The sequence below is a fragment of the Zerene cesonia genome, chromosome 13 (genome assembly GCF_012273895.1).
Source record: "Zerene cesonia ecotype Mississippi chromosome 13, Zerene_cesonia_1.1, whole genome shotgun sequence".
Classification (NCBI taxonomy): domain Eukaryota; kingdom Metazoa; phylum Arthropoda; class Insecta; order Lepidoptera; family Pieridae; genus Zerene; species Zerene cesonia.
Window position 1 is genome coordinate 1,481,394 of NC_052114.1, and position 15,235 is coordinate 1,496,628.

Here is a 15,235-nt window from a genome sequence, read left to right on the forward strand (position 1 = left end):
ATTATAAGGTACATACGCTAATAAAGTATATACTAATATTGTAAAAGGTTCAATATTATATAAAATTAACATGTTTTCGTAACCGCTAATAATATTTATAAATCCAATGTGCTTTGATCAGAAATTCTTGCTTATGCTATCCTACTAATATTATAAACGTGAAAGTTTGTAAGTATGGATGTATGGATGTTTGTTACTTTTTCACGCAAAAACTAATGAATAGATTGCAATGAAATTTGGTACGTAGATAGCTGGAATAACATATAGGCAACTTTTTATCCCGATATTCCTACGGGATACGGACTTACACGGGTGAAACCGCGGGGCGCAGCTAGTTTTCTATATTATTTTAATAGGGGATTTACAATAATCTTCACCTGCTATACAAATTTGCATAATTTATGACGACTAATAATTATTACAACATCTATGCACTTCTGAAGTCATCAACCAACTTAAATAATGTTGTACAGTCACTCTTTAACATGTGTAGACTACACGTGCTATGTATATCTGCTGATGTCAATATCACGATGGAAATATTAAGGATACACCTGAATTTTTTGCAATAAGTTTACCATCATAATCACTGTTGTTGTTCAAGTTGTGAATTATATTACTTATTGTAAATGAAAAGTCGTTATCGAGAGCAAAATTTCTATCACACATGAAATTTCATATTGATATCTAGTAGTACTTTAACAGAGTATAACTTTGCTTAAATGTAGTTAACTATTTTAGTACTGTGATCTGATAACTAATATAAATTACGGTGCAAAAGTAAGTTCTGTCGATTGTTCCTGTCCAGTATTTCAAGTCTTACATTCAAACCTATATCTATATTTATAATTAAACTAAATCACACATCAATAATCCGCTTAATGTAATTGAGCAATTAGAACTAGGACTCTTTACATTTTTCATTAACAACACCATTTGAAACTCCGTTTGTATATGTGATGGGTTTACAGTTTCTGTCGTCAGATTTCACGTAATTTCTGTAGTAAAAACTGCCAAACATATAAAGGAACATTCCAGCATTGAGTGACAGTAGGAAGTTGATGAATTTGGGGTAGTTGCATTCGCAGAACATCACACTGAAGTTGTGGTAAAAGATAATGCAGAATTGGATCTGTAAGAAGTGATTAATAAATAAGGAACTAGAATTAAAGAAACGCTTCAACATGTAGTCAATAAAATAACATTAACTTAAATTCAAAGCAAACGATAAATCGATGATTAAAAGAGTAACTATCGAGTTTCTTGCCGATCATCTCGGTAGAAGCGACATTCGGAATTGGTGTTAGTTTAAAATAAATGCAAGACATAATGGCTTATAAAAGTTTACATGAATAAAAAAAATAGTCAAGGTTAGAGTTTGATAAAAACATTTAAATATTATATAAGTCAATGAGTTGAGACATTCTAAATCCAAAATGAATATCAGCATTCCAGTTTAGTTTCCATTCATAATTTTCATTTCATAAATGCGTTAAGTACAATGTTAATGATAAACAGTGAAAACTTAAAAAAGCTTACCAATTGCAAGGTGGTGACATGTCTCTTCCACCACAGGAATTTCTGGTATTGTGGACCAAGTCCAGAGATCAGATAGTAGGAGTACATGATGATGTGGATAAAGGAGTTTATCACACCCAGCAACGTTCCGTGACCACCTGTAATTATTGGACGGACACATTGAGTAAATATTCACTGATTCGGATAAATTTTTATTGTAAGTTGGAAACAGAGATATTTTGTAGTTTACCGAAATTTCCATAGATAACGGGAAATATGTGTGCGAAACATCGGACTGTCTATGTTTTCCTTTGATTATGTGGATGAAGCCACGTGTGGAAAGCTAGTGTATTATAAATGTAGAACTTTATGAAGACGCCAACTTGGAAATAAAATACGCAAGGCGTTTGACGATGACAAAAAATAGTGATTTAGTGGAAACGTTATACTTCGCTTTTTCCTTAGATCATGATGGCCATAAACTATATATATAAAATGGCATGGATTGATTCATAAAAGGGAAGAACCACAATTCAAATTAAGTTTTGGCTCGGAGTCATCCCTTATTGACTTATTTCCATGATCATATCCAATTTGTTCTGACAACTTACCTGCTAAGAATTTTGTACCAATCCAGGCACAAATAGGCATCATAGTGTGATGATAAAGATGGAGGAACGATATCTGTCTATTTTTCTTTCTCAAAACAAAGAATATCGTGTCGAGTAATTCGATTATTTTCGCAAAGAAGTACCACCAGACTGCAGCTGCCATCTATAATACAAAAGCAAGCGACTAGTTTATAATAATATTTACAGAGCATTCTTTGTTTTTAAAGTTTAATTGGGATTGGTTCTAATGGTGCTACAGAGCAGGAAATATTTCGTATTGTTAAATCGTAAATATGAGTTGCAATTGAATAGACAACGAGAACTATCACTTGTCTATGTTAGTGGATAAGCTAGAAATCATGGTAACTGACGTGGTGATGATGGGAAATCATGGTTTTATTTTGATTTGTAGACTGAGACTCACTTTTCTCGGGTTGATCTAGGTGTAAAGCCTAAGGAGACTTGCATCCGGTAATAATGTGATTTGATTGTTCAAGTGAAAGAGCTTTCAAAATCGGTTAAAAATATAGTTTTCGCAGCAAACAACCAAAAATGTTTAGTGGCCCAGCGATACCGTACGTAATGCAGAGTCCGCTGTTATAATATTGTTTTAAATTTGTTTGGGAAAAATGGGTGCATTTCTTATTTCAAATTAAACTCACTCTTCTTGCTTTCGGGCTGTCTGAATAATCTACTGGTTGACATGAAAAGTTATAGTCGTTCCACCAACCCGCTACTAAACCCTGGAATAGAAATAAGATGTTTTGTTAATATTTTATTCACTAAATAATATAAAAATTATTATTTTTGCCTCAACAAGTTTAACTTTTAATGGAACCGCACACGTGTCATCAGCTTTTTTTATATAAAAAGAATCATCAATATCGGTTCACCCAGTCGAAAGTTCTGAGATAAAAAAAACCCAAAAAACACAAATCGAATTGAAATCTTCCTCCTTTTTTTGAACTCGGTTGAAAAAGAAACTGATTTGTGTTACAAGTTACGAATATTTTGATATTATTATGATATGATCCAATACCAACATTTGCCAGTAACGACTGCTTTGTAACTCATTCTTAATGCCTTTTATTTATAGTGCAAATTCCAATTTTAAACAATTAAACGTTTCGACGGTCTGCATAAAAAAAAACAAAATGTCAAAGGACTAAGATTACGGCCAACGCGCCATTTGTTTTATAACGCGGAAATTGTTCCAGATTTGTAGAAAACTTCCACATTATTATGTTGTTGATGTCAACCATTTTATTAAAACTGTTAACATTTTGTATAAGTGTGTGTTGTTATAACAAAACATCAAAGGAAAAATAATAATTTGTACACGGTAAAAATCCTACTACTATTATAAAGGCGAAAGTTTGTAAGTATGGATGTATGGATGTTTGTTACTCTTTCACGCAAAAACTACTGAACCGATTGCAATGAAATTTGGTAAGCAGATAGCTGGACAACTGGAATAACATATAGGCAACTTTTTATCCCGATATTCCTACGGAATACGGACTTACGCGGGTGAAACCGCGGGGCGCAGCTAGTATGGAAATAAAATAACTCAATCGTAATTTTTGATCATAATTCTAAAATGGATCGCTGCTATTCGTTTCTTCACAAAATCATTTGCTTTTTGTTATAAGATATTTTTTCATAACCAAAAACAATGAAGGTAATTTTAAAATGTTTACACGTGCATGTCCAGAAAAATGTTTTAATTGAATAGTTTTAGGTACTCGTTCCTTGTATACGGATATCACAAAAACAATATATAACCAACATAAAATAATTAATTCATATAAAAAATAACAATAAACGCATCTGATGCGTATCGTATAAAATTATACATATGTATTTAGGATGAACATTATACATCAATGTAAATAATAACCAAGAAAAATTTAATGTTCGAAAAAGGTACCAGCAATTTTAAGACCATAGTATAAGCGTTCTTTATATAATCTCGCTCATCGCTCGACTTTTTAAGTACAGATGTGACAGCCAAAATGTATGAATCTCTATGAAGCGTTTTAGAATAACGGGTAGGTATCAGCGTGTGCACACTGCACATAGAGGGTCATACGTTTCGACTGTCAGCAGCGATGGAATGCGTGCCGTCCGTCATGCCGGCATGCATGATTATATACGGGCCTATTTTACTTAAGATATAGGTGTAATTCTTACCTCATACACCAGGAATATGCTCATCAAAATCTGTGAGACATTGTACACTACAATGGTGTTTTTCAATGAGTATGGTTTCCTGTCTCTCATATACCGCGGTCCTACAGACGTGCAGAAGTATAGGTATGTGGCCAGAATCGTGATGAGTGGCCCTGGTCCCGACATCAACCACCAGTTTTCTGTACGGGGATCTGTAATAGAATAATCGGTTTTCAAACTCAAACTCAAACATTTATTTATTCAATCACACTTCTTATAGTAGCACTTTTAAATCATCATAGCATAGTTTTAACATTGACCATCGGTTCGGAAAGCAGTTTCTACAGAGAAGAGCCGGCAAGAACCTCTGTAGTTGCTCTTTTAAAAAATATGTCTACTTAGAAATTGAACTTTTTAACGGATTTTAAACACGGTTTATTCATTATATTATTAACTTGACGTTTCAACCACTTTTCAGCGAGCGTGGTCACGGGGACACTAGCATGAATAAAATGGTCATAAAAAAAACTACCTCCTATTTCGTATTATAATAGTACTTTTTGGTGCACTAGCTTTACTGTGTCATTATGTTACATGCAATGAAATATTTTTTTGTTTAGTTTAGTTTTACAGTTGTTAATGAATATTCTGTTTGTTAACATTCTGTTTGTTTGTCTGTAAAAATATAATGCTAAAAGAGGTGTTATGATGAAATAAGAAAAAACTGCGTTTAATAACCATATAGTATCTGTATATCTGTCTTTTTACCGTCGGGCAGCAGAAATGTATCTTAATATTAATTATTACAATTACATACACTCTTTTCTTCAAAAACCTTACCTATTTAATTTTATAATTAATGTTATTGAATGAGTAAAGTAATAAATTTAACAAAGTACTTCTCTGATACTACTATAGTTTTAGCGTCCAGGTTGGATGAGAAACGAATTATTCCTAGATGTTTATTATATTGCATTCATTTGGTGTTAAGTTTTACATACAGATTCTATTTGCAAATATATTAGATATTAATGAAATTTCTTCAGGGTATCTGGCACAGCAGTTACGTTGTTTTTAACAGAATATGCTAGGTACCCAGGCTATGATACGAATTATTTTAATAAAATTCATCATCAGGTTTTAGTAATGTTGTTTGAAACATATAATAAAAAAATGTAATTAATGTACTAACTAAGCAATGGCCCTATAATTTTAAACGCGTTATTAAAATTTTACCTAATACACTTTTAGGAAAAAAAGCATTATTTTTTAACCAATAAGAACCATTTTTGTCCTGTCTTCGAAACAAGCTGAACACCTTTTTCATATTTAAAATGTAACTTTTTGCCGCGTACAATTTCTGCTCGTTTTTTCATCTCATAAGGATATCGCACATGTCGTTAAAAACCAGTTTAACAAATATTATTCTACAATGTTGGTTGTGATTATAGTAAAATCCACGTGTCCAGCAGATTAGCGCTTACTTCATCTCTCACTGTGTCAATGTACATAAATCATTTATTCATTGTTTGACTGAAATTATGGCTTTATTCAAACTTCTGAATAAACAGGGCTTAATCGAAAATACTGCGAAGGTAGATGGTAGGTTGTTGCATAACTGGTATCTCCCATATCCAATTCATTGCAGCTTATTTGCAATTTGAATTCTTGTTTTAATTCTAGATAATGAATTAAATGATACAATGTCTGTAATCTCTTTTGAATATTATATACTCGGAGTCTGTTGTACTCCAATTCTCGCTGGTCGTTTGTAATTATCTACATAATATTAACCAAATTAAAGACCATAATAGTCATTTATTTTTGACACACATATACAGTTATTTATTACACACACACACACACACACGCAATATTATTTGATGACGTATTTTTTACAACAAAGAATATACGAAATTAGTCCAACTTTCCACGCTGGATGTCCAAATCATAAAAATTGGGATGTTTTTCATTTATATCAATAAGAAGCTTAAAATACTGTTACTTGTAAATATACACACTGCAACTATAATTATTCAAATTGATTTGTTTATTTGTTTTCAGTTTCTTCGAAACAATGAAATTGATTTTAATCACACATTAATAGATTATTAGAATAATTCTAGATCTTTCCAATCCTTGAAAACATTCTATAGGCGTCTGTTACAATTAGCTCTGATTATGTGCTGTTGTTGCACAATTATTATGCAAATTTTATTTACTATTATTATCATGGTTGTCCAACTGCTGCGCAAAGGCCTCTCTTCCCTCAGTCCACGTCTCCCTATTCTGAGTAAGGCGCAAATCCTTACAGCACGTCTCACCATCTGAATCTAGGGCTGCCACGCACAGGTCGCGGATGAATTATAATTAGCTCTCGTGGCCCCTTTACTAAAGCGGCTCGACGGAACACAATGGGGTTTTGGTCGATAGAAATCCAACATAACCCATGCCTCCTTCCAAGAGGGCCGGTATCTTTGCAAGATATCCCCACAAAAAAGGGCTGCCACGCCCCCTTTAATCCTTATTCACATTCGGCAAAAACATGGCCAGCCCAGTTCTATTTAAGCTCAACAGTTATATGCCACGTCTGAGTTTTTATGCAAATATCATATGTTATTTTAAAACGAACCATCGACTCGCTCTCCTCGCTATACGAATTAATTATAGCAATCAGCGATCAAGGCCCACAATACTATTATGATTTTTCTTATACTTAACCTTTTGCAATTTATAACTGAATGTGAATATGTTCCACAGAAATGAAGTCATCCTAAAAAAGTATTCAGTTACTAAACAATGAAGTTTAACAACGAAGAAACGCTTTTAATATAAAAAAGAGTGGATCGCCAATCTTATAAATATGATAGGTACCTCAAGAAAGATAAGACTGTTTCAGAACATTCAGTCATAATTTTAGTTCACAAATCCTATACGAATCTTGGTACAAAGAAAAAATAACCTCATAATGAAAAAGTTTATTTGACACCTGTCCATAATATTTCATTCAAATATCTACTTGTACAAAATAAGTCAATACTGACGTAATGTACCTAAATACCTAATAAGGTTGATAAGATCCGCAACAGTTATTACTCATAGCTAATTAGTAATAAGCAGATATTTAGAATTGAATTCTGTATGAGGATTTTCATTGTTCCCTCTGTTATAAAAATCACAACAATTCTACAACCGTGTTACCATAACAATAAAATGAAGATGACACTATGTACTTAAAAACCATTAACATTCAATACGCGATGGAATTAAAGTGTACTATATCGTGGAATACCTAACGACATATTAAGACCATACGACCTACAATAATATTAGTATTTCTGTCTTGATCTGTTACGCAAATTTGTGTTTTCGAGCTATCTGCATTAAGTCCTTATTTGTGCTGTGCGAAATCTATTGCCATTTGTTGTTTACAGTTTTTTTTTTAAAACAATCGATTGTTCTACGAGTATTATTGTCGCTTTTTTGCAAATTTCGATAACAATATTGTATTAATTATTTTGTTGATATGCATCGATCAATTTTATTTTATAACCAGTAATTACATACATCAAAGATAGTTTATTACATTACCATATTAAAATATTCTAAAACTGACATTTATGTTTGTTCGCAATTCGCAAACCATTGAATATCAGTACAAAAAAATGGAACAATCCAGAAACTGATGAACCAGTGACATAACCGGTTGAAACAACTAGATTTTTACTATTATCGTCAGTTTTATAAACCACCACGTTGCCGAAATTATTTGATAAATCTTATTCAAATCAAAATCAAACAAGTGATGTACTACGGAGTTACTGCCACATCTTATATCTTTACTAATTCCAGCGTGGGAAAATGGCAGAGCTAGGCCGTATTTAGAAGTTTGACTGTTTCGCCCTCCTTGGTATAGTGGTTAACGCGTCAGCGCAGAACCGAGAGGTCCCGGGTTCAATTCGGTCCCGGTAGGGATTCTCAAAAACATCTTTCCTCTAGTGAGGAACTAGGGAACACCTCACTTTGTATGTGCTAGTCGAGCACGCTTCGGCATGAATTGAGCCAGCTCGCACCGGAAAAGTACCACACCCCCATAGAAGAAATAGCATACTGCCCTGATTCGTTCGGTGAGGGGAAAGACGGAGGCCCATATCATTTTCCTTACGCTTCCCAGTTCTTTCCTTTATTCCTCTCGTCAATCCTTTCTTAATCCCTTCGCAATTTGAAGTCGGCAATCCATTTGAAGGTCTGCAATAGTCCTTACACCTGTCCAAATGTCCATGGGTGGTGGTAGCGCTTACCATCAGGCGACCCACTAGCGCCACTGCCGAGTATGACAAAAAAGCCTCACTTTTTTATATAGGCGGTATAGCGCCTATTGTATGTAAGTATACATAAAAATAAGTCAGTTCAATATACATCATCGTTGGGCTGGTAATAGCGATATAATGCAAAGATTATGTTGGTATGTGTTTATCTGAGTTATTTCCTCATATCGTAATAAATTTTATCTGGAAAATGCATAATGGAAATAAATATATATAATTAGTCTTAATACTTACGCATATACTACACAGATATACTACTGTATATCTAGAACTGTATTATTCTACCTGGGGTTAACGTGACGCCTTAAAGTAGCACTAATTCCAGTGGAAAAGAGAGAGAGCTATATAGTCGTCTAGCATCATTAGTTTCTCGTGCTGGAATTAATACTGCTTTAAGACGCCGTATTCCCCGTGACCTGACGACTCATCATTTAAGGGTTTATGTTGACCGATTGTCAGACTAATACGATGTGCATAAATAAATTTTATAAAAATCACTCCGGTCGGTAACAAACAGCGTGATAGGACAATGTTACATATAATATATTATTATTACCTCGAAATTGTGTGTTGCCCTCGTAAAAAAATCATTTTTACAAAAAACTAAACCTTCATATACAAACTAACCATATTTAAATTGATTCACACGGGAGGCTTTCTGTTGAAGTCGGTTATAAAAAGATAAACGTTTTAATAAATCGAAACTAAAAAGCTTACGGTGTAAAGAATAGTATGCTTTGTTTTATAGCCGATTTTGCAAAATCAATGACGTATTAATATAACGTCTATATATCACACTAGCATTTGCCCACGGCTTCGCACGCGTTACATTCGGAGTAGTTTAAAATATGGTATCATACATAAAAACCTTCCTCTTGAATCACTTTATCTATTAAGAAAACCGCATCAAAATCCATTGCGTAGTTTTAAAGATTTACATCCAAATAAACAAATGCAATTTTTGAGTATAAACTCTGGACATTTCTATGTCCTTTTGGATATAGTGTGTGTTTACCGCGGCGCATCATTCCCAGGAATATTTCCCTTTGATTAGACGGGCGAAGCCGCGGGCAGACTACTAGAATATTGCTATATGTATTTCTTAGATACAAAGGGATAGACATTATTAAATACAAGTTTTTTTTTATGTCATAGCGGGCAACTGAGCTGGTGGTTCGCCTGATGGTAAGCGATCACCACCGCCCATGAACATTCGCAAAGGTAAGGCCTCTGCGAATGCGCTGCCCGCTTTTTTGGGGTACCTAAGGGAAAAGGAATGGATTAGCGAATGGAAAGAAGGAATGGACTGGGACGGGTGAGGAAAAGGAAACGGGCCTCCGGCTCCCCCACTCACCGTACGAAACACAGTGGCATGCCACTATTTCACGCCGGTTTTCTGTGGGGGTGTGGTACTTCCCCGATGCGAGCTGGCCCAATTCGTGCCAAAGCGTACTCGACTCCCACAATAAAGCGAAAATATTTCTTAAAAGAAACATATAATATGAATATCTGGGCTGCTACGCTGTATGTAGGTATTACTCTTAACCATACTTAAATTTATATTGTATTTCACTTTTATGAGCTTTACTATTCGCTCGTCCCGGCTTCACCCGGATGTCAAGATTCCTGTTTTATCGCAAGGGAGCATTTCTCGAGATAAAAAGAATCCTATCATCCAAGTCAGCTCATACCCTGTCTGTATGTCAAATTTCACAAAAATCACTGTAGTTTCAGCGTGATTAACGGACAAACATCCAAACAAACGAACTTTCACATTTAAAAATACTCAAAAACAAATATAATTAATTGTCCAGCTAATTACTTGTTATTAGAGATATACTTCTTAAGTCATTAGTCGTAATTTAACGACATTGTCATCATAGCAATATGATGACATTTTACATTCTTCCTCAACCGCTGAAGAAAATAATTATTTATCAATTAAGCGTGAAATATTCCGAATGGTTAAACCCTTTATAAATATTATGCTAAGATTTATTCAAAACATGACTACATAGTATAAAGCAAAGTCGCCTCCCGTATCAGTCCGTATGTACGTATGTTTCAAACATGATAACTATACAACGCATTTTGATGGTTTCTTAGTAGATAGAGTGATTCAAGAAGAAGGTTCATATATTCATCTATTAAACTACTCCGAATTTAAAGCATGCGACGCCGCGGGCGAAAGCTAGTTCTTAATCGAAAATATGATAAATAATCGAAAAAACGTCACAAATTAAGTTCATCACATAACGCAATAACTAATATAAATGGCAATTTATACAAGCATCATATATTTCATCGATATGAATTTATCGTCTTGCAACATCGATTACCAAATCCCACAATCTCAGAAGCCTCGGTATGACCTTGAAGTTAAGATGTGTATTTTGTATAATATGGATTCTCTTTACACATACATGTTAATCTCTATAACACGAAAATAAAACAGCCTACACTTGGTACATAGTCAAATTTTACGTTAAAAATGTAAAACGAGTAAAAGTATGTATAATAACTGTAATATAACCCAGAAAATGCTCCCATGGGGACTTATGAGTCCTCTATCGAATAGACAGTTAATAAAGGCTATATAAAAATAAAGAAGTTGGAAGGAGACGATGGTAGGAATCACGTAATTAAGAAATGGAGGGAGGGAGGGGGGTTTGAAACCCTGAAACCACCGGTGGTTATGATACGATAGACGTTGTCGTGTCTTCCTGTCTTACCTGAAGATTCACTACACGCGTTAGACAGGAATATGGAAGTTAAATTTCCTTTTCGGCGAAAATTAGTTAAGTTTTTCTTTCATAAGGTCCTTCTACTGTCAATAAGAAACACAACGAGATATAATTACGACATTGTGAGCAGGGATAATTGGTATTTACTTTGAACAAAATATGAAAATATTGGGCCAGACATTAATAATATTATATCACAATTTCGATTAATAACAGTAACATTATGTTAGGGTATATCTACAATGTCGTGGACGATTTCTCGAAGAGTTCCCACGACCTCGGCTAACGTGGTGAGACGGAACACAGTGGAGTTTAGTCGGTAGGTCTACTGCTTATGGCATATAGGCAGTAGGAGTCCGACATAACCCGCGGTCTTTCCCCGAAGGCCGTGGGTATGCATGAGCATTCTCCACTATAAAAAAAAAAAAAAAAAGGGTATATCTACAATGAAGGAATCGCATTTTATGAATTTTATCAGCTAATGTGTCTTTAATTGATTTTAGAGTATCTAATCGTTTAGAAATTTGACTTTTATAGCGGATTTAACATGCAATTTATTAATTATGTTTATGTCTTTCTATTAAACATCTTTTAGGCAGGTTTTATATGAACTTTAAAAAGAATAGGACATATCAATTTGAACATTTAGAAATTAAATATAATAATGTTTACAGCGACCACGCTCGCTGTAAAGTGTTCGAAACGTCGGGTTAATAATATAATGAATTAATCGCGTTTAAAATCCGTTAAAAAGTTTTTAATTTCTAAATGTATAATGCTCGCGTAAAATCAAACACATGAAAATACTAATTTCAACATTTTTAAACTCAAATCACGGTGGAATGTAGGTGGAATCAAGGTGGAAGTTGTAGTTCGTCAATTATACACGTAACCCACTTGACTAGAATTTTATCAGTTCAAAATCATTATGTAATAATGTCTTATTTAATATGTTACTAGATTATAAATAATATCATCCCGTTGTCGTCATGAAATTACGTGTTTTATATGGGTTTATTAACTCCGGATCTTTGCGAATAGGTACGATATGACGACGGATACTGATGACGGATAAAGGAAAAATCATTGATGAGTTATTTTTATATTTTAATAGTAGAGAACTGAGCGAATTCGTGTTTCGTCTGATGGCAAGCGATCACCACCGCCCACGAACATTTCTGGTAAGCATTTACAATCATTTCAAAGTTTTTAGTAACTAATGGTCAGTGGTCTAAGCTAAACCAATCCAGGGTTTTACATATTCTAAGTCTAGGTTAGGATTTTGACCCTTGTCAAAAACGAATTATAACTAGCTCCCGTGGCTCATTCAATAAAGCGGCTCGACGGAAAACAGTGTGGTTTTGGTCGATAGGAATCCGACGAAACTCACGCCTCCGTCCCCGAGGGCCGTGGGTATCTATGCAAGATTACCCCACCAAGAAAAAAAGAGAATTTTGACTATTTGTATTCTTTGAAACTATTAATGTCACTCCAATATAGTATGCTTAATGTTTAATTATGTATATATTTAAAAATGTTTCGCCTAGTAAATTGCTTAGTGTAAATCTCGAGAACGGCTTCACCAATTCGATTGACTTTTTACGTTTTTTGTAAAGGAAGGTTTTTATCTATACTAATATTATAAAACTGAAGAGTTTGTTTGTTTGAACGCACTCATCTCAGATGGTACAGGTCCGGTTTGAAAAATTAGTTCAGTGTTAGAAAGCCCATTTATTGAGGAAGGCTACATGTGCAGCACGGGCGAAGCCGGGGCGCACTGCTAGTGGAGAGATAAGACGAACCAGGGGCGAAACCAGGGTGGATCGGTAGTTAGCTATGTAAACAAATATTTATATATTATGATATGATTACACAAGAGACTAAATAAGTTATTTATTACCCTAATTGCATTCTATTATTAATTATTAGTTTTAACACTTTTAACGTAACCAAACAAAAAGCCTATACAATTTTAATCACACATAGTATAAAACAATGTCGCATCCTCTGCCTGTCCCTAAGACTCTACATATATATGCTTAAATCACTAAATCTACGCAGCAGATTGCGACGCGACGGGTAAAGCTAGTAATCAATAAATTCATTGATACAATTATGTAATGGCAAATTTGTCCTTGTAAATGTCATATGTAAATTGATCTGATAAAATTCATAAATAAAATAAATTCTTCCGTTAACAACAAATCTTTAATCTTACCATGAATTCATGACAACGATTTAAACTTATCAAATGATTCCGCAAAGATTCAACCTAAACAGGAAGTTGGAAAATAAAAAATCGAGTTTTACGTTTCTCGAATATACGAATGGTCATTCAACTTTATCTTAACAGCTGTAAAACCGCTACGCCAATAGTATTGTTATACAGTAAACAATATACTTTTGAATATTGATTGCTCGAATCAACGGTAATCCATTAGCTGACATTTCAACTCATTACAGACTTATTATGAAAAGGTCATTGCCTTTTAATAAGTGTACGATTTAAATAAAAAGTTAAATTGATTACGGAAAAAACGGAAAATTGAAAAGGTTATTTCAGAAAAATATAATATATTTTTGGTGCTTTAAAATGCATTATGCATGTATACTTAATGCAAAATACAATATATTTAAAAATGTATCTCTTGTATGCATATAAGTAATGAAAAAGTGTGATAATACAAAACTAATAATTGGGTGTGTTTAAAAACAGTAATAGAGCACGAATCCAAAAAAAATTTCGACTGTTTATTCGCTGACCTAACGAATGTTGTTACTTTTATCATTTAGGGCTAAGTAAAATATATGTTGGCCGATTTTCAGATATATTGTGAAGTCCCGCGTCCCCTAGTAGGGTATGGGGCAGATGATGTACATCTGTTTCACTGATCGATTTTCTTTTACGGTCAAGGGTTTCTTTTAGGTGATCAGCCTTCTGTGTCCTGCCAGACCGAGACATTTTTAACCACTGTACCAAGGAGGCGATCGATTTTCAGATATACTTACACAAAATGTTATAAAAATCGGTACAACCGTTTCGAAGGAGTTTGGTCACAAACAGGGAATCCCCAAAATCTTATATTGCATTAAAAATAAATTAGAATGTGTACCCGACAAAGGGAGAAATATTTAAATTTTTGCTATACAAATCGAAAATCGTCATCATCATGTTAAATTTATTCAAAAAGTTTAATTGAATATTAATTATGCGCCACAACAAAGTTGCATTGCATTTGCATCTATAATAAATCAGTGTTCACACATGTGAGCAACTGCATAGAGATTACGCTAATTTATTTAATTTGTATGTATGTATTTTCCTCCATTATCCACATTGTCACTGATTGAAACAGTGAAGAAAACATTGTGAGGCAACCGGCGTGTCCAAGAATCAAAAGTTCGACGACATCTGTCAACCCGCACTTGGCCATCGTGGTGGATTATTGTCAGAACCCTCATTCGAGGTCACTGTCCCTGCAGTGAGAACACTTAAGCACTGATTATAGGTACCTACGGACTGATTAAAGGTGGTGTAATTAGGTGGTGTTATGGTGGTTTTTGTATATGTATGAATCCTACTTAATATTATAAATGAGAAAGTTTGTAAGGATGTGTGTGTTTGTTGCTCTTTCACACAAAAACTACTGAACCGATTGCAATGAAATTTGGTACGTAGACAACTGGACAACTGGAATAACATATAGGCAGCTTTTTATCTCGATATCCCTACGGGATACTGACTTACGCGGGTGAAACCGCGGGGCGCAGCTAGTATTTATATACGCGGGTGAAACCGCGGGGCGCAGCTAGTATTTATATACGTTTTGTATGTGGTAGTCGAGCACGCTTCGGCACGAAT

General features: G+C 34.2%; 1 protein-coding gene across 1 annotated transcript in view; it reads right to left on the minus strand.

Annotated features, from left to right (window-relative positions):
- Positions 1-341: 341 nt before the first annotated feature.
- The window catches only part of LOC119831364 (elongation of very long chain fatty acids protein AAEL008004-like), a 42,971-nt gene continuing 28,077 nt past the window's right edge, over positions 342-15,235 (minus strand). Inside the window, exons 3-7 of the mRNA XM_038354675.1 lie at positions 4,323-4,513; positions 2,792-2,872; positions 2,130-2,292; positions 1,540-1,676; positions 342-1,132 (exon numbers count right to left, since the gene is read on the minus strand). Coding sequence (XP_038210603.1) covers positions 902-1,132; positions 1,540-1,676; positions 2,130-2,292; positions 2,792-2,872; positions 4,323-4,513 — 803 coding nt within the window. The 3' untranslated portion in view covers positions 342-901. The remainder of the gene's footprint in view (positions 1,133-1,539; positions 1,677-2,129; positions 2,293-2,791; positions 2,873-4,322; positions 4,514-15,235) is intronic.